This window comes from Drosophila erecta, unplaced genomic scaffold (assembly GCF_003286155.1).
Source record: "Drosophila erecta strain 14021-0224.00,06,07 unplaced genomic scaffold, DereRS2 tig00000000-arrow-pilon, whole genome shotgun sequence".
NCBI lineage: Eukaryota > Metazoa > Arthropoda > Insecta > Diptera > Drosophilidae > Drosophila > Drosophila erecta.
The window spans coordinates 21,092,723-21,112,964 of NW_020825194.1; the positions used below are offsets into that span (position 1 = coordinate 21,092,723).

The window sequence follows — 20,242 nt, forward strand, 5'->3', positions numbered from 1 at the left end:
GGCGGATTTCGACGCCGCTTCGCCTTTCATTCAACTGTCAGATTTCGGGAGAGGCACTGAGAGAAAATACCCCGAGAATGAAGCCGTTGAGCGAGAGAGCGAAAGTGCTGGAGCGCAAGTTCCTGCCCACAGAGGCGGCGCCACGTGGAGCTTTTGGGGGACTTTCGTTTTTAAGATATTTCAAAATTATACGAAGATATATTTAATTATTATTTTTTTTTTTTATTTTATTATTATGTTACTCGTAAACTAAAAGTGTATGCGGGTATCTGATAGTCGGGGAAGTCGACTATAGCATTCCATCTTTTTTTTTAATTTTTTTGATGTTATGATGTTGTAGGAGTTGAAAAAAATTTTAAAAAATCCCAAGGTTGAAGTTCTAAACTCCATAATTAACTTATCTTAATCGGATTTTTGAGTGGCATACCTCTGAATGCTACTGGCGCAATTCTCTAAAAATCTGCATTCAAACTAAGAAACTAATTTTTTTTTATGTTTTTTTGTAATTTTTCTGATGTATGATGTTATAGAAATTCCATAAATTTAAAAACTGTCCTAAAGCTGAAGTTCTATACTCCATAAATCAACGTATCATTGGATTTTAAAGTGCCATACCTCAATTGTTTCTGAAAATCTGCTTCAAATTTAGAAAATTTGTTTAATATATTTTTTTTTTTAAATTATACCCGTTACTCGTTACTTTCAAGCCACTTAGCTTATAAATCGTTGGGTCTTAAAATTGTAATTCATTAAAAAATAAATCAAAGTAACATGGTTTAGAGAAGAAATAGTGATTGATTTTATCCAGCAAATCAAATTTAAATTAGGTATTCTGTAAATTTATGATATACACAGACAAATAGAGGGGAATAACTCTTGTGTTGTTTAAAAACGGTCACTTATATAAACTTTTAGTCGTGTCGTCCCTCTGGGTAATTTATTCAGTGTTACTCATAATTAACCCAACAAAAGCCGGCAAGTGCTGCTGAGGCAACCAACAACAAACCGCCTGCGCCTGCTCTGTTGTCCAGGACAACCGCTGGCTAGAATAAATAAGTTCCCAGGTGTCAAGTGGTGGGTGCTCGGACGCGGGAGTGGTGGGCATGTGGACTCCGCTCACCTGAGCTCCAGTCGACGGTTGGCAGCGCCACCGCAAGGCAACCAAGGATTCAGAGTTGAGCCGAGAAGCGTGGAATGCGCCCAGTTCGCCAACTTGGGGTAGACCGGAGACGGAGGAGCACCTGCCCCAACGTGGGGGCTTAGGTGTCAATCATAAGAGCGCGTCGAAATGGCTGCAAATCGAACTCAGTGAACAACTAGCAACAACTCAGGCTGGAATCAAAATTCAAAGTTTGAGCACCTTAGGAGTTTCGGCAGTTCTCAGTACAAACTACAGAAAAACACACGTGTGACCACGATTATCCCCAAAAAACAAAATACACCCCAAACGACGAACGGAACTTGATTTGAAAACCGACGAAGGATAAGTTCACAGAATGTCGGAGGCTGGAGAACACTCTGATGCAGAGTCCTATGCAGAGGAGTCCTTCGAAGAGGACTCGCAGTCGGAGGTGGAGGAAGAAGAGGTTGCGAATCCAAGTGAAGCGCTCCTGGAGGAGAGCGACACCCAAAGCGAGAGCGAAGCGGAAGCCGAGTTTCTTCGCGGCAACGTAAGTCCTCCTCTCCAGGAGCTGACTATTTCCGAGTTCAGCCTTAATCCGCAACCTGCGTCGCGCCCACAGCCACACGCCCGTCGCCAGTTGGCCGCCCGAATGGTGTCCTACCTGAGTTCCTCCTCCGAGGACGAAAGCCAAGTGGTCATCACCAAGACGGTAGCCGAGGTAAATCAACTAAGTCTGCGAATGGACACGCCTCTGGAGGATGAGACGCCCTCGGTGCGCACCCTCATGCCAGGCAGTGCCCATTCCCGGGCTAAGAATGAGGAAGAGGATGAGGACGAGGATGAGGAGGAGGATGAGGACGAGGATGATGACGAGGATGATGACGATGATGTTGAAGTCGAGGAAGTCGATGAAGAGGAGGAAGAAATCCAAGGAGACGAAGACGACGCCCAAAGCGATGGATCCATGGGTCGTCAATCCGCCGAGAACAGCGATGAGGACGAGGGTACGGATGTTGAAGTGGAGCAACTGGAGGAGGATGAACCAATAGTAACAGCTGTATGCAAAAAGCCGCTCCAGGAGGTGGTCCCGCCGCCCCAAGAGGACATTGTTTCGTTGGTGGATGCCAGTGACAACAGCAGTGAGCACAGCGTGGCCACCATGTGTGTGGCAGGAGGCGAAACGGATACCACCCTGATGGAGTCTCCTCGATTACAAAACCAGGTAAGTTGATGGATTAGTTCATATCCAACTAGAAATAATTAAACATCCACCCACAGCAACCAGTAAGTGCAAATGAGCCCGAGCCGCTAAAGGAGGAGGAAGAACCGGAGGACGATCAAATGACCATGAAAAACCTTGATGTACTTTTAAATAGTTGTGATTCATTGCCAACAGCACAGCCCAATCTAGCGAGGGTTCGGTACCTGGAGCAGCAAATGACCCAGATGTCGGAGATGATCATGAAGTCGTTCGAGATCAATGGAGGAGCGCCAAATAGCCAAGCCTTCGAGCAGCTGGCCATGGCCACGGAGATGATGCAGCAACGTAGTAACATACGCGAGGACACCGAATCCGAGATGGCATCGGTGACGGAATCGATTGTGACTAGTGCCAGAAGCTTGGGTGGAGGAATTCCCCCCATGAGGATGCGGATGCAGCGTTCCCAGGAGGCATTAGTCACGACGCGACCTTCCAAGCTACTCAGACCCAAATGCAGATGTCCCTCGGAATCGGATTTAATCGAACACGAGCAGGAACTGGAGTTGGGTCAGGAGTTGCTCAATGGACTGACACCAGACGTCGGCATGGGCATGGCAATGGGCGAAGACTACCTCGTGGACGAATGTGGCCAGGGCGACGGACTCATGAGACATCCACAGCAGCGCAAGCCGCCGGAGTTCAACAGGCGAGCGGTTAGCGGAACTCCAAGCAGCTTGAACAGCGACGGTTGCGAGTATCAAATCAATGTGTCGCGATCCCGCTGCTCTAATGATAAGATGAAGTGAGTAGCTTTCACCATTTGGAAAACTTTAAAAACTATCCTTCTATATAGCTATAAAAACCTGGGCCGCAAGAGCTTCAGTTTTACGAATCCCCAAGTGCGCGAGATCGAGCGCCAGAATCAAATTCTTCTGCGCAAGATGATGACTGTGAAGCCCACGGCGACGATCAAGGCAAGCACCAGTAACATTAAGATCAATGGCCCAGAGAAGGTGAGTACCTTATATAGAATTCCAGTCCAATCATCATTAACAATGTGCTCCAGCGACAGCCACCTCCGGCGCCGCGTCTCTCCAGCGCTGCTGTTAACCGGAAGAAGTATCAGCGCCAGATCGACCTGGACAACGATCTGCTCAAGCGGAAACTGGAGGCCATCGGCACCCGACGACCGCAATTCAAGTGACGCCTCCACGGGCAGCTCTAACTGTGTTCATTAAGTGTTTTCAAAGTGTTTAATGCGAATTTACGAAATTAAAATTTATTGCAAGTTGAAAAATGTAGAAAACTGTACAATCCTAAACTAATTTAATGGGAATTCGAAACCCAACTAGGATCGGTAAATAATTCAATGAAAATGTATAATCTAGTAAAATTTTGCATAAAAATTTGTTTCTAATTTGTACATTTAGGTATATACAATACTATAAATGTTAATTCTAATCAATAATCGAATTGGTAAGCAATATTAAATTTAACAATTATTTTTCAGCACGTTGAGAACAAATTATACTAAGAAAAACTCCCGAAAAGAAGAGTAAACTTTTAAAAAGGAAATAAGCAATAGATGGCATATCTGTAACTTATAAGAAAAGCTTACAAAGTGACCTCATTGATCTTGCTCAGAAATGTCTCGCCCAATGTTTTCATTGCTTTAAAGGCCGCCTCTCCGTTCTTTTCCTTGAACTCTTCTTCATTTATGATCTTGGCCTTTTCGCGCCGTTCCAATTCGCGATAGATCACCTGACCAATCTGAAAGAAAAACATTGAATGAACAAATTTGTTTAGGAACATAAGTATCAACATACATAGACATCGATGGCAGCGTACATCAGTTGATTCTCGTCCAGCGGAATGACATGCCACTTGCTCATGCGCACCTTCTTGCTTTTGTCCATGGCCTTCTTGGCTATAAAGTTGGTTAGTCGCTCCAGGCTCCAGCGCCCGCCGGTCTCACAGACCTCATTGCACCAAACACCCAAGTCAACGCATTTCTCTATCAGCGGTTCAGCGGAAACCTCGGGGAAGTCTCGTGCCAGTTTTCGGAAATCGCTAGAAAATAATTGATTCGATTTATCTGAATGGTTTTTCCATTTGTATTACGTACTTCTTTATGTTCACGCCATGCAGTCGCACTTTGGAATGATTGATAAGGGCCACTAGGACCGCGGGAAGTTTCTTGAGATTGGTCAGCTGGTATATGTAGCAGCACTTTTCATCCACGCATATTTGGATGACGGCAGACTTTCCAGGTCCGGTTTGGAAAGAGAAGGGCCACTCCATGTCAAAGGCCATTGGCACTACCTCATCTTTCTGCTTTTCCACCCATTGCCTACGTGTAGAATTGTAATTCACATAATTAAATAGCAAAGGGGATATCTGGTATTCTATTAATAAGATAGGTCTTTGACTTACAAAACATCGTCAGCAGATGCTGCAATATCCTGGCTCTCGGTATAGTACTTAATAGCACCCTTGTATTTAATAAAGGGCAGCTTTTCGGGCTTCTCCTTTTCCGGCGATGGGGACCCATCCTCTGCCATTGAACGAGTGCTTCTGGTCAGCCTGGAACTCCGGCGCTTGGGCGGGTTTTCTTCCTCGGTCGCTATCTTCTCAGCTTTCTATATAGGCATTAAGATGTTCCATCTCACTATATAATAAATAATTATTAATTATTTTCTTACCGTCTCTGGAGTATCCAGATTCTTTCGCTTGCCAGCCGGCCTACCGAGTCTTCCATTTGTTTGCTTTGGAGTATTGTCTTCTCCAGCATTTTCCTTGTTTTTTAACTGTTTTAATAATATAAATATTTTATATAGCTTTATACATAAAGATTGTTATTTTTGAAAAATAGCAATAGTCTAGGTTATATCACATGGATGTTTCATGTTTATTTATAAGAATACAAAAAAGAAAAACTTGCTAGAAACATATGTATGTAAATAAGTAATAACCAATTGCAAACCTCTTTTGGAGTATCATTTTTTGTTACTTTGCTTCTTATTTTGGGAGTCCCTTGTTTGACGACTGCCTTCTCCTACAAAAACACTTGTACATTAGTTTTCTTCCCCATTCTGAACTGTTAATATAACCTACATCCTTAGGAACTTCACTTGCTTTTGATTTAATGGGCATTTTTATTAGATATTTTTCCATAACCCGCGTTACTTGTCCGTCGTTTTTTATGCTTTGTTTACTATTGTTTCCCGCCAAAATCACCGAGGGGTAGACACCCAAAAATACCACAGTATGTAGAAATACTGTGACGATCTATATATGGCGATTGAATTTTTCTGGTACAATTTTTTTTAATTTTCTTTGGAAGATGCATATTAGCTTTTAGCCATTTGTATTTCTAGGCCATATACCGAGCCGAAATTTAAAAAATAACAGGTAAATTCCATTTTTGTTTGCTGGCTTGGTATTTTTGCTTCCAGCCCTGCCGAAAGTATAGATACCACATTTATTTTCCCGCTATGTTGTAAAGCGATCTTCCTGCTCTGGTCACACTTAACTTGAAAGCCGCATTATTTTGTTTACATCGCGAAATCTCTGCAAATTCCACCAAAAATATGTCCATTGCAAACGTTTCCACTCACTACATATCCGAGAAGGTGGCCAGAGTGCGCTGGCTGCCGGAGCAACTGCAGCAGAGCGAACGGTTCGTCACTGGAACCTGGGACATGGACCAGAACTTCGTGCGCCTCTGGCGGCTCCAATCGAACCAATATGCCACCGCCACGGATTCGGACGTGGATCAGATGCCGCGCTGCATGGACAAGGTGAGAATGGAGGACGATGTGACCGCCATGGAGTTCGTGGACAAGGACACGCTAGCTGTAAGCTGTGCCGATGGTTAGTTTTAAATTAAGGAATCATGAATTCAGCTAAGTAAATATCTCTATTTCCATACCAAACAAGGCCATCTCAGCGTGTTTAACGTCCAACGAGCCGTGGAGGAGGATCAGATGCAACGTACGTCCCGATCCGAAAGGCTGCACTGCTTCCAACGTAGCCAGGAGCCGGCTCCTTGCACCGACCTCTCTGTTTACGGCACGGATATCGCCACCGCCGGCGAGGATGGGTGCGTGAGCATCGTGTCCGTGGGAAATGTGCGCCAGGTGAAGCGACACATTGAGGCGGACAGCATGGCGCTGTTTTCCATTTGCTATATCAGCCAGCAGGAATTGGTGACCGCCAATAGGATGGGTGTTATCCGAGTGCTCGATGCCCGAGTGGCCACTGAAGCGCAGCCGAAGACCACTTTTATGGTGGCCTCCCAGGATGACAAGTCGTCGAACTTTGTCTCGTCCCTTGCAACGCATCCCATGCAGCAACATATCCTACTTTGCGGCAGTGAAGAGGGTTCCATCACCGTCTGGGATATGCGAAACCTCAACTATCCCGCCTCCTATCTCAGCGCCCACAAAAGTCCTATCAACGAGATAGGCTTTCACCGAAAGGATCCCAGCAAACTGTTCACCGCCGCACAGGGTGGCGAGGTGTGGATGTGGTCGGAGAACAAAGTTCTCGGGTGCGATTCCAATAAGGACGGTCACAGTCCCTGGTTGTCTGGCGATCGTGTTCGCTCCCTGGTCGAAGTAGAGGGAGTGCTGACTAAAATTCGCAAGTCCATTAACTCCTTCGATGTCCATGGAAGCCGTCTGGTCTGCGGAGGCGACACAGAGGCCGTTTACCTAGTTGATAATATTGTTTGAATGCCAAGATATGAAATTTCCTTTCTTAAATTATAAAATTTTTCAATTGTTAATTTGTTTTTGTGTATAAATCAAAGGAAAGCAATTGGTAAATGGATTTCTGAAAGTCATAAATCCGTTAGTTACTGTATTTAAATTTTATATATTCTTTATTATTTTTCTTGATATACTCAAAAATTGGCTTATATCAAAGCACCTGTCTTACATCTACATCTAATTTAAGCTTAGGATAACTATACTCGTGTACAGGTGTTTATGTGTTTCATGCCTTGGCAATACCAATTTAAATATTCTCGTTTTGGGTGCTGCTGTGTTGGTTGGTCTTATGAATCGTACTCATATCCGACTTAAGTCCTATTTCGTTGGCTAATTTGGAATAGATTTATGCGTGTTTTCAACTACCTTATTTTATAGATGAGCTAACTTGGAATCAATGCACATTAGACTAAGCGATTATAATAAATATAGTATGTATAAATATGTACAGTGCAGCTCTTAGGCCTACGTTTGTTCGATTCTCCGCGATTTATCAGATTTGTATTGTTTGAGCATTTTTAACTGCATTTGGGTGCGGATCTGGGGTATGAGTATTACATCATTAGGTTCAATTAGGATTTTAATTTATCAGGAACCCAGATTATTAATTATTTGTCTATAGCAATGCTAGTTATGGCATACATTATTGGATTATCAACGATAGAGTTACTATCCCTGGATAATTCGCTGAGTGTTCCTCCGATTTAATTCCTCATCTGGATGGGATCCCTCAGCTTTCAGGCCCTAGTAGAATCGTTCGAACTTGGGCGCCTTGTTCAGTGCGCAGAAATAATACCCTGAATAGTTTTGTGTGGCTCCGGGTGGAGTGTAATCGCCGATGCTGTAGTTCCCGTAGTCGTAGTTACCCATGTGGGCGTGGGCGTGGTGATGATGGTGGTGCATGTGGTGGGTGTGCGGGGGGTGGTAATGCTGGAAACCTCCTGCACTCCTTGGCTTTTGTCATGTGAGGAGGCTGTTGCCACCCCCGCTTCCGCTGCCGGAGGACTCTCCTCCAACTCCGGTTGCCCCATTGCTGCCATTGCTGCTGTTGTTGTTGCCGTGGACGCGCATGTGCCGATTCAAGTTTCCCGACTGCGAGAATCTGCGGACAGCAAAAAAGCAATTAACTCAATGTATAGCTCGATGTCCTTCCAGGACTGCTCATTGGGGGCTTAATCCATAGTTAAAAAATGGATATACAAACTGATTCGCTAAAGGGTAAATTAAATCTTGAGCTTTCATTTTAAGGGATCTTTTAAGCACAGCAAACCAATGTCGTTCATTGAGGAATGGGGGAGGTGTAAGACCCCATCCCGGACTCACCTGAGCAGGCAGAGCTTGCACTGGTAGGGCTTCTCGCCACTGTGGATTCTCAGGTGCTTGGTGAGGGTGCTGCTGTCGGAGAAGGACTTCTTGCAGGAGGAGCAGCGGTACGGGCGCTCGCCGGAGTGGGTGCGCATGTGCGTGGTGACGCTGGAGCTCTGCGAGAATCTCCGGTCGCAGATGGGGCAGCGGAACGGCTTCTGGCCGGTGTGTGTGCGTACGTGGGCCGTCAGGTTGGCGGCCTGCGAGAAGCTCTTGTTGCAGTCGGGGCATCGATAGGGTCTTTCGCCGGAATGGGTCCGCAGATGGGTCTTGAGCGTGCTGGGCCGGGCATATGTCTTTCCGCACAGCCGGCACAGATTGGGTTTCATCTCGCCGCCACTGCTGCCCTCATCCCCGTCCAGATCCTCGTTGCTATCCTCCTCGTCCTCGAAGGCGGAAAGACTCAAGCCCAGGGCGGCGGCTTGATAGCTACTGGGACTTTTGTGGGGCGGTGTGTATCCCTGATTGCTCACCCCCGTTGGGTAGTAGCTAGCCAAGGCGGAGTTAGCCGGCGGCGATGGCGATTCCTTTTCGCCCACCGTCAGCGGCGGCAGGGAACTCAGACCCGTGGGAGCCGGTGCCCGGAAATCCGCCGTGAAGGAGTACGTGGCCGAGGCGGGATAGTGACCGGGACTCAGAAGCGGTGGGTATAGCACATTTACCGCTGCTGCTGCGGCTGCCGCCGAGGAGGAGTTACTGGGTGGCGTCCAGTTCATCTGGGAGCACTGCATTGGCACACCGCCGGCATCTCCGGCACCGTACCCATGGTGCATGGTCATGTTCATGCTGACGTTCACGCTCATGCTGGGATACATGGCTGCCGCCGGAGGAGGAGGTGGTGGAGCCGTTCCAGCACTGGTATCATAGTAGCAACTGGCAGAGTTAGGCGCACCAGAACTGCCATTACTGCCGATGTTGTTGCCACCACTGCTTTGGAGGAGTGAGTTGCCTACGTGCGATGCCTGGACCTGGGATTGCTGGTGCTGCTGGTGTTGCTGGTGCTGCGAGTGCATCTGGGCGTGGTTGTGGGAGTTCGGCGAGATGAGCATCTGGTGGGGATGCACCGTGTAGGAGAGCGAGGCGGCCTGGTGCGGATTGCCGGCGGCAAAGTTGTAGGATGCGCCGCAGGGCGAGAAGGGGAACAGGCTGGGCAGCGGATCGATGTCCAGCGGCGGCAGACCGGGAAACGTGGATGCCATCTCGTCGGTGCTCCAGTAGCCGTGATTCCCTGAGGAGCCTCCTCCGGCGCCGTTGTTGCTGCTCCCGTTGCCGCTGCTCGCCGGCGGTGTGGTGCTGATCTGGATGTGGCCGCCACCGATGCCCACGCCCACTCCAATCGTGGGATCGAAACAGCCGCCGCAGTCGAAGTCGCTGCTGGTGAGCGAGGAGATGGGCAGGGCGGTGTTGCCCTGGCAGGATAAGCAGCCGACGCAGGAAGCGGCGCACTCTTGCTGCACGAGCGGAAGCGGAAATGGAGATTGAAAGCGGTTAAGAAACAATTGTAAAATTAAGTAAATTTAAATTATTTCTACCGATTTAAAAAAATCTATTTTTTAGTGGGAATCGTATCAGTTGAAAATGTAACATAATATAATACTTTTGAAATGACAGCAAGAGATGTTTATTGAAACAAATGTTTGCATATACAAATGATAAACTTCTTAGTTAGTAGAAAAATGTCCGTTTTTTTCCGTTACCGTTGTAGAAAATTGAAATAGCAACAATTAGGGATTGAGTTTAATTTCCTGGCCAGGTATATCACAGATTTCAGCTATCTTCTGACCGCGAAACAAGCACATCCGACCGCTCAGAGATTTCCGGAGATATTGAGACGAAATCAAAAAGGGATTCCAGGACTCACCTGCGGGCTGTCCAGCGCCAGGCCGAACAGGGGATTGTTGGGCACATAGCCCGTCTCTGGTTCCACAGGACCGCCGTTTGAGACATCGCACGATATGTACATAGCTCCACCCTCTTGATCTTCCAGGGAATCTGCGCAGCCAAAAAAATACCGTGAAAATCACTGGAAGTACGCCAGAGATGCTCGCCAGCAGCGCGCATCTCATGGATACATTTTGTCCCATGACAACCACTGTGCACTGGCTCCGCCCCTCAAGACACACACACAAATATACAAAGCGAGAGACCGCCATTGCTTTGCTCTCTCGACTCGCGATTTTCCATCTGTGTGTCGCCTTATATGCTGTATCTGCATATCTGTGCAAAGGCGCTTCTGCTTCTGCTTCTGATTCACTCACCCAGAATTGTGTTCAGGAGTTTGGAACCCTTATATAACAATCCCATGACATGACTCCAGTTCTGGAACGTTTGGGTTCAGCAGTCGCGCATTTGTTTCTGCTTTTCCTACGCTTCATCTTGATGCGTTAATTCCCAGCTGCAAGGCGAGGACGGAACAATATTGGTAAATTCTTTTTCAATGCGGTTATTTTTCATTTTAAGTACTTTTAATTGAATGTAACCACTCCTCGAAAAAACTGTGTCCAAAAATTTACAAATCCGGCTTTACAAATGGTAAAGAGTTAATAAATTCAAAGTTTTAACCCGTCAATGAAGCAAATTACATAAAAATATTAATTTAAACTCTAAAGTATACGTTGTTCTCCACTGAGTATATAAGAAGAAGAAATGTGGATATCAATTCTATTGTACATATAGATCTGAATTAATAGACATTTCCATTTCGATTGAAATACTGTAAGATTTCAAAGATTTCCTTGGGCTAGGACTAAAAGAATTATATTAAAACTATAATTAGTTTAATTTTGGAGAAAATAAACTTGTGTATTAAGCCGACAAAACGGAAGCATAATTATTTAATATATATTCAAACATACAAATCCAAGAATATATTTGTTTTTCTTTATGAGACCAAAACTATAAAATTGTTAATTTAATTTAAGTATTGTGTCTACTACTATTTAAATTGAAGTTTTTCGATATAATCCGAAACATCGTGAGAATATTTTTATTAGCTAGTTACAACATTAGAACGTCGTTGCAGTTATCAGGTTTTATTTAAAATATATTATTTTTCTTCCATTAGCTTTTAAGGATATGGATAATATCCTTGTTATTTGGCAACATTTTATTTCAACATTTTTAAACAGTTTTAATATATTTTTTGCAGATTTAATATTGTTAGTTGCGTTCCTCAATCACATTTGCACTCTTAACCATTTTCACCTTCTGAATAGATCCACAAATTTCATGATACCAAGATCACCAATAGGATTTCAACGTTTTCTTGCAAAATTTGACTTTAACTTTTTTTCGATGATTTAGTATTTTCAGTAATATCACACGATCGTTGTTCTCCGTTTAGAAATTTCTAAGGTGCCGTTGTGCAGTTTTCGAGTTTTGAGTTTTCGAGTTGAGTGCGGGGCAAGAAGCGACTTTTGGCGAGGAGCATAAGACGGCGACTAATTGTCAGTTTCAGTTCGAGGCACCTCGGCCCAAAATCGACTGATATATCGGATTGGCAGAGCGGCAGCAAAGCGACAACTACAGAGAAAAAGCAGGGCGCAAAAAACATACTTACTTAATTATAAACAAGCGACAAAGGGCGCAAAAGACAACGGCCACAATCTCGCTCGCACTCACACTTTCAGTCGGATATAATGACACAAGTACGCAGCACTACACACTCGGGACCCTTGCTCAAAGCACCCCTCCCATACTGAACCGATACCATACCATACCATACCATGCCATACTCATACCCATACCCATACCAAACCATTCCGCACTATATCCCATGCCCACTCCAGAGATCCATCCATCCACCACCACAACAACGCTGCCGTCATCGTTGTCGGCCAACCAATGCGCTCCGTCTGCCGGCTTTTGCGGCTACTACCCCTCTGCTGCTTCCACGTCCACATCCACATCCTCATCCATATCCAAAGCCACCCTCCTCCGCCTCCGCCTCCACCTCCTCCGCCGCCGATCCCGCCCAGTCCGAGTTTCAGGCCCATTCATACGTGGCCAGCTACATCGGCAGCAGTTTTCAGTAGTTTTTATTTGTCACCCAATATCTTTACAGCTCGACACCAGATACCAATGAGACGGGGGGAAAAAAGTACACTTACAAAATGCATTATCAAGTCGTATATCATCCAGAATGTAACATGGCAGTCTATGTCTATGGCAGTCCCTAAAATATTGATTTAAAATTAAGGTTCAGCATTTCCCTTTCCATAAGGTTCAGTTCCTTCATTTCTTCAAAAGAACATGGCTACATTATGTTCCTTACCACTGAAGAATTGAGATATTAGACACATTGAGATAGATATCACATAAAAATAAAGTTAATTTTACATTATATCTATGATATCAATTTTAGTTGCTGTAATGCTATGCAACATATCCCAATACTAAAAGCGCCTAAGACATTTTGATTAGTGTAAGATTCGGAGATTACATTTTTAAGCCTGCTTAAAATAAATGATGAACAATACTATTAAAGTATGAATCATTTTCATTTTAACATTAATGAAATAACATCCAATGAATACCAGCAGCATAAAGTATAAAGTACTTCCCATTTTGAACTAGCAATTTTCTCCCAGTGCAAAGGCTCTCCGAGGGCGGGATGGGGGAGGGGCAGCTGGTACGGACTTGCCAACCATTGATCGTCTTCGTCGGCATTCTGCTTCCTTCGCTCCATTGTTTCGTGGTTAAGTGAGGCAGTCCATCGGGCCAAGTCGGCCGGCAACCCCGTGACTGCTTCTGTAGCTTGTATCTGGGTATCTGGCCGTGTGTATCTGCTTCTGTTGCGAGTATCTTTGTATCTCTAGCTCCGGTGCTGATTCTCAGTTGTAGCCCGGCCAATGACGAGTGTCTATCGATCGATGCTCTTGTCGCCGGGCCGACAATCGTTTGTTTGAATGTTATTTGATAGTTCGATTTGTGGTTGCAGCAGAAAAAGCAGGGAGTAAATCGCAGGCCAGATGGAAAAGCAAAGGAAATTATGAAATACATTTGTTGAGCCCAACCCGACTATATTTAGATACCGACTAGATACATGCCACATGCAGCATAGATTAGAGAGCCCAATTCGGATCGATCCCCTGGATCGAGATCGATCAAGAGGTTCACACGCCCGAAATTGAGTTCGCCAGTCGGCAAAATCAGTTGAGTGCAAAGGCTTGCAGCGATCGCCTACGTATCGAGCCATGTACATATATCCCCCATATCGCCTTACCTTATCGATGGGAATTTCAGGTCAAGCCCAGCCAGCGTCGTGTGTGTTAAAATCAGATCCACAGTCTGATCAGATCCGAACCAGTTTTCATTTTTTACTTCGGTTCGGGGGGTATCGGTTTCATGTCAACAACTTGGCTAAGGACATGAGCCTGTCTCTGCTGCCGATTGTCAGAATGGATTAGGATCCGCTCCTTGCGCTGGTAGCTGGTAGCCAGGCAATCCCCGGGTATCAATAACAATTAGGCGGATTCCTCTCAGGTGGTGCGTTCAGGTGTCAGCTGATCAAACTGCTTCCCTTCTCTCGATTGACCGCATCTGAATTCGAGAATTTGCTACAAGCTAAGTCGCAGGGTAAATATATTCGAGCACCCCCTCTCTGAAGGACCTGTTATCACACCAGCCCATCAACCACCTTATCATCGCACGTGGATTTGTTTGCCAGAGGGCTCATTGGTAGCTTATGTTTGTTTTGCGTATTTCAATTGACAAATAATGGCAGGACATGATGCTGCCCATCCCGCCCTGCGCCCTGCGCCCTGCGATTCCCGTGTTGCCACCAGCAACCAGCGCGGCAAATTTCACTCATTTTCATTGTGCACTTCGTGTTCGAGTACATTTCATCTCATTTCATTTCATTCCATTTCTTTTGCCTTCGCCGCTCTGTATTCCGCTGTGAATTGGCGAGGCTTCAAAAATCAATGAAATACTTTTCGGGCTGCACCGATGGGGCTTCTCCTGGTTTGGGCTGCGCTTTGCTTTTATGCTGCCACTCAAGTCATTCAACATGTTAATGCCAATCGGTCATATTAGATGCCTTGCCGGCTAAAATGAGCTGACCAACTTGGGTCAACTGGATGGGGCTGCCTAGTCAGTCAGAGATGACTAACAATTAATTGCCATTAGGCTTGCTTAACTATGATGAAAAAACGAATAAGTAATAAAATTACAAACAAATACTGCAGTTAGGTTGTTAGAGAAACGTAATCCTCCTGCTTATTTAAGTAATTTCTATATATTTTTTACTTTTATTCTTCATCGATAGTCATATCCTAAAACTGGCCAGTTTGTTATAATTGGATGGGTGATGAAACTTAACAACAGTATTCAAGCATAAGTTACCTCTTATTATAAATAAATATTAGGAAGTGATCCAAAAGTTTAGCTTTAATAAGAACAATTGGATTTAAGAGGCTAACTTCAGTGTCTATATCTATCAATCACCGCATAAAAGTTGGTAAGGAATACTCTTCAATTTACATATGCTGGAATATAGCTTTTTAAGCATTTTTTGATTACTAGGTTTACCCTTTAACTGGTGAATATCACTCCCCATAGATATAGCGACAACTGCGTGGACTCTATGGTTTCTATGATGTGCCATGACTTAGTGGGCACTGTAGTGTTCTGGAACTGGAGTACTTGGGACATCTGCGAGTGCAATTGGGCCGACAGCCGACGCCCCGCTCCTGAGGAGAGTATCGATGACCGCGTGACAGGCGCAGCCGTTGCCAGTTGACATTTGCTGGACAGGATGGGGAGGGACGAGCTGTCCTGACAGCTGGACGAGTCGGGATCGGGAGCGGGATCGGCACTGTCGCATAACCCACTTCTTATTAAAAACCTAAGCCAGCTTATTAAACGCCCGCGACTTATTAAAAACGCTGGGGGAGAAGTAGATATAAGTACGGCCGAAGGACTCCCCCAAGGAAAGGAGACAACTACTTGAATTACAGCTCAACTTGGCCACAACAATGTCTTTTCGTCCTTCTGGATGTGAGTACACTTGAGTGAAGCGCGCCAAATTGAATTTGTAAGGCGATACTTTCTGGAAAATAAAAACAAAGAGGGGTTTCAGCACCAGAAGGGTTCCCTGCCAGTATATCTTATCAATAAAGTTGCTACTCTGGAGGACAGATACAAACCAATGCAGCAATAAGAACGCACTCTCTGTTTGTTTTTTAGAGGGCATCACTTCCGCAAACAAATGCGGTGAGAAGTTCCGATTGATGATCCATAGGTTTCTCACAGTAGCCAATTAAGGGGCGTCTGGTCCTTCAATTATCCGCGGTGCCGCACGCTCCGCTATCTTTAATGCCATTTTGGCGAGCCGCAAATGCTTATCCTGTAATCCTTTGGATAAATATTAAATTTCAATTACACCATTTAACATATTATTAGCCACCGATCGGCACTATCATCATCTTTGGGCAGGTCACGTGCCGTCGAGGAGCTGATAGCAATCTCCGCAAAAGCGAACAACCGCAACCCTCAATTTCTGCAGATACCGGAGTGGTGACAGCCCGCAAAGGATGCGACTGCAATTTTATCAGATTATACATGTCGGCGGAGTCCCCCGGGAGTCCTCCTGTCCTCCACATCCACCCCTTGGTCCTCCTCAACAGGTGAGTGAGTCCGGCGAAACTTTGTGTGAGAATTTTTCGGCCTTTCCCGATTCTGCTCCCCTCTCCATTTCTCCATTTGTATCGGGTTACCTTGCTTCACCCGATTGGCGCTGTGATTTGTCGTTCCCGACAATTCTCATGAAATGAATTTGAAACGGTGTGTCCAGGATGGATATCAGCTGAATTAAAACAATTATTCCAGATTCAGTTCATTTCTAGCCCAAATGTTCAGTTACATCTGCTTTTAACAGCCGGTTGCCAATGCTGTTATAGTTTACAGGGTCTGTTAATATTTAGGGTGAACCAGATATGCGTATTTGTAATGAGTAATAAATGTGAGAAAATAACTGCTATTAAAATGCATTCAATGAGGTGCTCTTCTAAAAATAAAATTAAGGTAACCGCAAATATTTAAAATTTATTTAAAGTATTTAATTTACTTACTAATTGTATCCCTCAATTAACAACTGAATTAGAGAGGGTTTGATTTAATTCATGTTACTGAATTAGTGAATAGTATGAAGCGCACCATTTAATTATATAAAATCATTTTTATTGAGAAATCTTAGGCTACAGTAAACTCCCCCTTAAAAACAAGAAAAGTAAATCAGTTAATTGTGCACTGGCTCTCAGCAGAGACTGCGGCCAATCATCTAGATCTTGGGATCCTGGGGCGTGAGCTTGGCGATCTTCACGGACTCCTCCCAGATCTTGAGACCCTTCTCCTCGTCGAGGGCAGCAGCATTGAGGGTGGCCTCCTTGCAGTCCATGAAGTATTTTCCAGACACATTGGCCACCTCATCGGATGTGGCCAAATAGATAGTGGTCTGGGCTCCGGCCTTGGTGGTCTTGAAGAATCCCTTGGTGATGGCCATCATGGGCAAGTTGAGTGGGAAGGGGACATTGCGCCAAATGCCCGAATCGATCATGCCGGGATGCAGGAAGTTCACGGTCACCTTGGTGCCCTCCAGCCTCTTGGCCAGCTCCCGGGCGAAGTAGATGTTCGCAAACTTGGACACGTAGTACAAGTAGGCAGCCGGGAAGGTGCCAATGGGGTTGAGCTTGGCCAGGTTAACCGAAGACAGGCGGTACAGCTCCGAGGCTACGATCACAATGCGAGCCGGCGCGCTCTTCTTCAGCACATCGATGAGCAGGTGCGTCAGCAGGAAGGGTCCGTAGTGGTTGGTGGCCATGGTCAGCTCCACGCCATCCTCACTCGTCTGGCCGCGGAAGGCCAGTGCCATGCCGGCATTGTGGATCAGCACATCGATCTTGGACTCGGTCTTCACAATGTCAGCGGCGAACTCCCGGACGGACTTCTGGGAGCCCAGATCCAGTTTCTTGACTAGGATCTTGTTGTTCTTCGTCTCCTTGACGATTTCATCTGTTGGAAAACCAACAATTAATTACAATGTTCAGTTTAAGCAGTTCCCATTTTGGTAATATACGAGTTTACCACAACTATAGTTCATTTTAAGATACCTTCCCTAAATATTTTCTGAAATTTCGACACTTAAAACTTAAATAATTCATTTAAGGTTTGAGTTTAATAATAATATGTAGGAATAAGGTTTTACGAGAGTTTATAATCAACTGTCAAGAAACCTGTTCTCTCAATTTGGCCGTGTTGCGCATCCTTCCAAATCCTTGGCATATTTTAGTCCACTTACCCTTCACTGCATTGGCAGTCTCCAGGTTCCTGCAGGCCATGATGATGCGGGCTCCACGTCCTGCCAGATCCTTGGCCGTCTCCTTGCCAATTCCGCTGTTGGCACCTGTGATAATAACTGTCTTGCCCTCCATCTTTGTCTGTAATCAGTGTCGGAGGTTAATCATTTAATACGGCACTGCGATCGAAAATAGGTCGAGGGCGGTTCGGAAATATGTTTACAATAGTAATTAGTAGGTGCTTGGCTACAGTCACAGTAATTGCAGTTCGTCTGGAACGGAAGCTATCTTAGTTTTCAGACCCATCAACGAGAGCTTTCTGTGAATCAGTGGTAAGCGATCTGCCAGATTGTAACCGAGATACTAAAGCTTAGATGTTTTGTGGGATCCGGAGAACGTTCGGTCAGGTGGTAATCGTACCTCAGAGATGTGACGTATCTCGCCTCTCAGAAGGTATCTAATTAAATCTGTAATTAAGTCGACGCGTCACAACTGCCCAGTGTAATAACAAGATTGAGGAACGTTAAGCGGTGATTTCATATATAGTCAAAAGATTTCCATAGTTGGAATGTTTGACATGCTACAGAACCGTCTTAATTTTATGGGGTTTTTCCAGATAGTGATATCCCTTGAAGCTTTTCAATGGACCGCTAATGTTTATCTGAATGTTCGCAATCATATGAATATACATTTTCTCAAAGTTCTGGACGATTATGAGGCTAAGGTCAAATTGAATACCAAACTATTCTTTTTTGTAGAGGTACACATCATTTGTATGGGTGTGGCGACCCCATCTATCAGATCTGAAAAGAATTCGCAGCGGAAGTGGGAGCAACAGCCATAAAAAGTGCGAAATATTCGACTCGCGTCGCGGTTCTGGGGAGCATTTGGCTGGGTTTTGGGTATCTTGGTTACTGGGATTGGGTGTCTGGCGATTGGGGGAGGTGCGTTCGTTACCTCGGTGAAACATCGTCCCGCCGTGATGCGCAGATAGAACCGAATGCTCATCAGGGTGGCCACTATGGCGGCCACTGAAGTCATGAGGAAGATGTCGCGCACATAATGCTCGGTCGACAGCCAACCGAAGATGAAACCCATCCTACAAATATTCCGAGGTGTGTATACTACATATTGTATCTATATATACGTGTATATCGGTGTCAACATGCAAATCAGATTATATAATGTCCGGGCTGCGAAAGCCAGACGATTGTCTTAGGGCATAACCAAACGAGTTTGGTTTTGGGTTTTGGGGTTTCATGGTTTGGGTATATTGGTTAGTCGGCGAAGGTTTTCACAACTCAAATCGTTTATCAGTGGCTGTCAATAAATCGATTTCGAAGACTGTTGAGAAAACTTACACTTTCACTTCCCCACATGTGCGTAATTATGGCTTATTATGATGAAACGCCGAAAAGTAACTCTCAACCAAGTTCATTGACAGCCCAAAAGAAAGAAGGTTAAACACGAAAGAAAGTCTGAAGTTTCATGTTGCTTAGAGTTTCTGGTTTTTTTCTGTTTTTTTTTTTTTCTTTTCTGTTTCTTTCTTCGCTGTCCACGTCACAAAGATTTCCAAGAGCTTTCCTCAAGACTCGAAGACTGGCTCTGGTTACGCTTGCATGCACCATTTAAGAACCCCCGAACCGCGCTCGACAATGCAATCTCGCAAAGAAACAAGATCCGTATGGAAAAGTCTAGACCTGACCCGTTTTCGGTTTTTGTGCCCCAGCTTTTACCGGTCAGAGACCAAATTTTAGTGCTAACTCACCTGTTTTGGCTGTTGGCTGGTCTGTAATTTATTCCAACTTCTGCTGGCCTGCACTTTGGACTATATCTGCGCCGCGAATCGGTGTCGGAATCGGAATAGGAATCGGGGGATCGGATCCAAAAGCTAGTGCCACAACCTTCGCCTTGAACGACTGCTCGGAGACTGAAGTCGGAATTCCGATTATAAAGCCGAGGCTGCGGAGAATGCGCGATCGTCTCCACCGGTTTGGTATTGCCATGGTCGCGGTGATTTTGTTATTGCACTTTACTTTAGCCGTGGTAACAGGTTCCCCGCTTTCTGGGCTCCTCTTTGGGACCGTCTTCATGCGCGGTTCCCTCGCAACGAAAGAGCGAGCGCAGAGGGAGAAAATCTAGATACCAACGGTAAGAGAAAGATCTGGGCAGTGGGCTCCCAGAAAGTGGGTCTAGAAAAGCCACCTGTCGGGGACTTCCCAAAGCTTCCCCGCTAGTTAAATGAAATTATGTAGAAAATAATGGCCAGTAATTAACTTTTACAATAACCAAGACTTTATTGCTACCTTAAGTACTGCATATAAACTACTGTTTATATGCGAAAATAGCTACCTTTAATAGGTACTAGTTCAATTATGCTCCTTAGCATCGTAACAGAGATACCATTGAAATATATCAAAACTATATATTTATTTTATATTTACTAGAGTTCCAATGCAATTAGCTTCATACTTAGCACTTTTAC

General features: G+C 45.1%; 5 protein-coding genes across 6 annotated transcripts; 2 read left to right on the forward strand and 3 right to left on the reverse strand.

The window, feature by feature from the left end:
• The first annotated feature begins 1,079 nt into the window (after positions 1 to 1,079).
• On the forward strand, positions 1,080 to 3,621 carry LOC6551856 (protein hemingway). Its single transcript, XM_001979617.3, has 5 exons — positions 1,080 to 1,670; positions 1,743 to 2,345; positions 2,402 to 3,126; positions 3,178 to 3,337; positions 3,391 to 3,621. Exons 1-5 carry the CDS (start codon positions 1,497 to 1,499, stop codon positions 3,526 to 3,528), a joined length of 1,800 nt encoding a protein of 599 aa, XP_001979653.1. The 5' UTR covers positions 1,080 to 1,496; the 3' UTR covers positions 3,529 to 3,621.
• On the reverse strand, positions 3,596 to 5,591 carry LOC6551855 (Werner Syndrome-like exonuclease). Its single transcript, XM_001979616.3, has 7 exons — positions 5,439 to 5,591; positions 5,308 to 5,379; positions 5,027 to 5,131; positions 4,758 to 4,963; positions 4,450 to 4,674; positions 4,151 to 4,394; positions 3,596 to 4,094 (listed from the first exon to the last, which is right to left on the reverse strand). The coding sequence occupies exons 1-7, from the start codon at positions 5,496 to 5,498 to the stop codon at positions 3,939 to 3,941; spliced, it is 1,068 nt and encodes a 355-aa protein (XP_001979652.2). The 5' UTR covers positions 5,499 to 5,591; the 3' UTR covers positions 3,596 to 3,938.
• A 233-nt stretch (positions 5,592 to 5,824) lies between these two features.
• Positions 5,825 to 7,111, forward strand: LOC6551854 (nucleoporin Nup43). The gene is made up of 2 exons (XM_001979615.3): positions 5,825 to 6,197; positions 6,264 to 7,111. The coding sequence occupies exons 1-2, from the start codon at positions 5,915 to 5,917 to the stop codon at positions 7,058 to 7,060; spliced, it is 1,080 nt and encodes a 359-aa protein (XP_001979651.1). The 5' UTR covers positions 5,825 to 5,914; the 3' UTR covers positions 7,061 to 7,111.
• A 73-nt stretch (positions 7,112 to 7,184) lies between these two features.
• On the reverse strand, positions 7,185 to 11,943 carry LOC6551853 (protein glass). Its single transcript, XM_001979614.3, has 5 exons — positions 11,666 to 11,943; positions 10,720 to 10,856; positions 10,323 to 10,453; positions 8,420 to 9,912; positions 7,185 to 8,198 (listed from the first exon to the last, which is right to left on the reverse strand). The coding sequence occupies exons 2-5, from the start codon at positions 10,763 to 10,765 to the stop codon at positions 8,057 to 8,059; spliced, it is 1,812 nt and encodes a 603-aa protein (XP_001979650.1). The 5' UTR covers positions 10,766 to 10,856; positions 11,666 to 11,943; the 3' UTR covers positions 7,185 to 8,056.
• Positions 11,944 to 16,620: 4,677 nt separating this feature from the next.
• Positions 16,621 to 19,717, reverse strand: LOC6551851 (retinol dehydrogenase 14). 2 transcript variants are annotated; one of them, XM_001979612.3, is made up of 4 exons: positions 19,526 to 19,717; positions 18,715 to 18,856; positions 17,760 to 17,898; positions 16,621 to 17,473 (listed from the first exon to the last, which is right to left on the reverse strand). In XM_001979612.3, exons 2-4 carry the CDS (start codon positions 18,853 to 18,855, stop codon positions 16,743 to 16,745), a joined length of 1,011 nt encoding a protein of 336 aa, XP_001979648.1. In that variant the 5' UTR covers position 18,856; positions 19,526 to 19,717; the 3' UTR covers positions 16,621 to 16,742. The 2 variants fall into 2 exon arrangements, with proteins under 2 accessions (XP_001979648.1, XP_015009703.1); XM_015154217.2 differs by lacking the exon at positions 18,715 to 18,856 and having other exon boundaries at positions 19,526 to 19,695.
• Between the last annotated feature and the right edge of the window lie 525 nt (positions 19,718 to 20,242).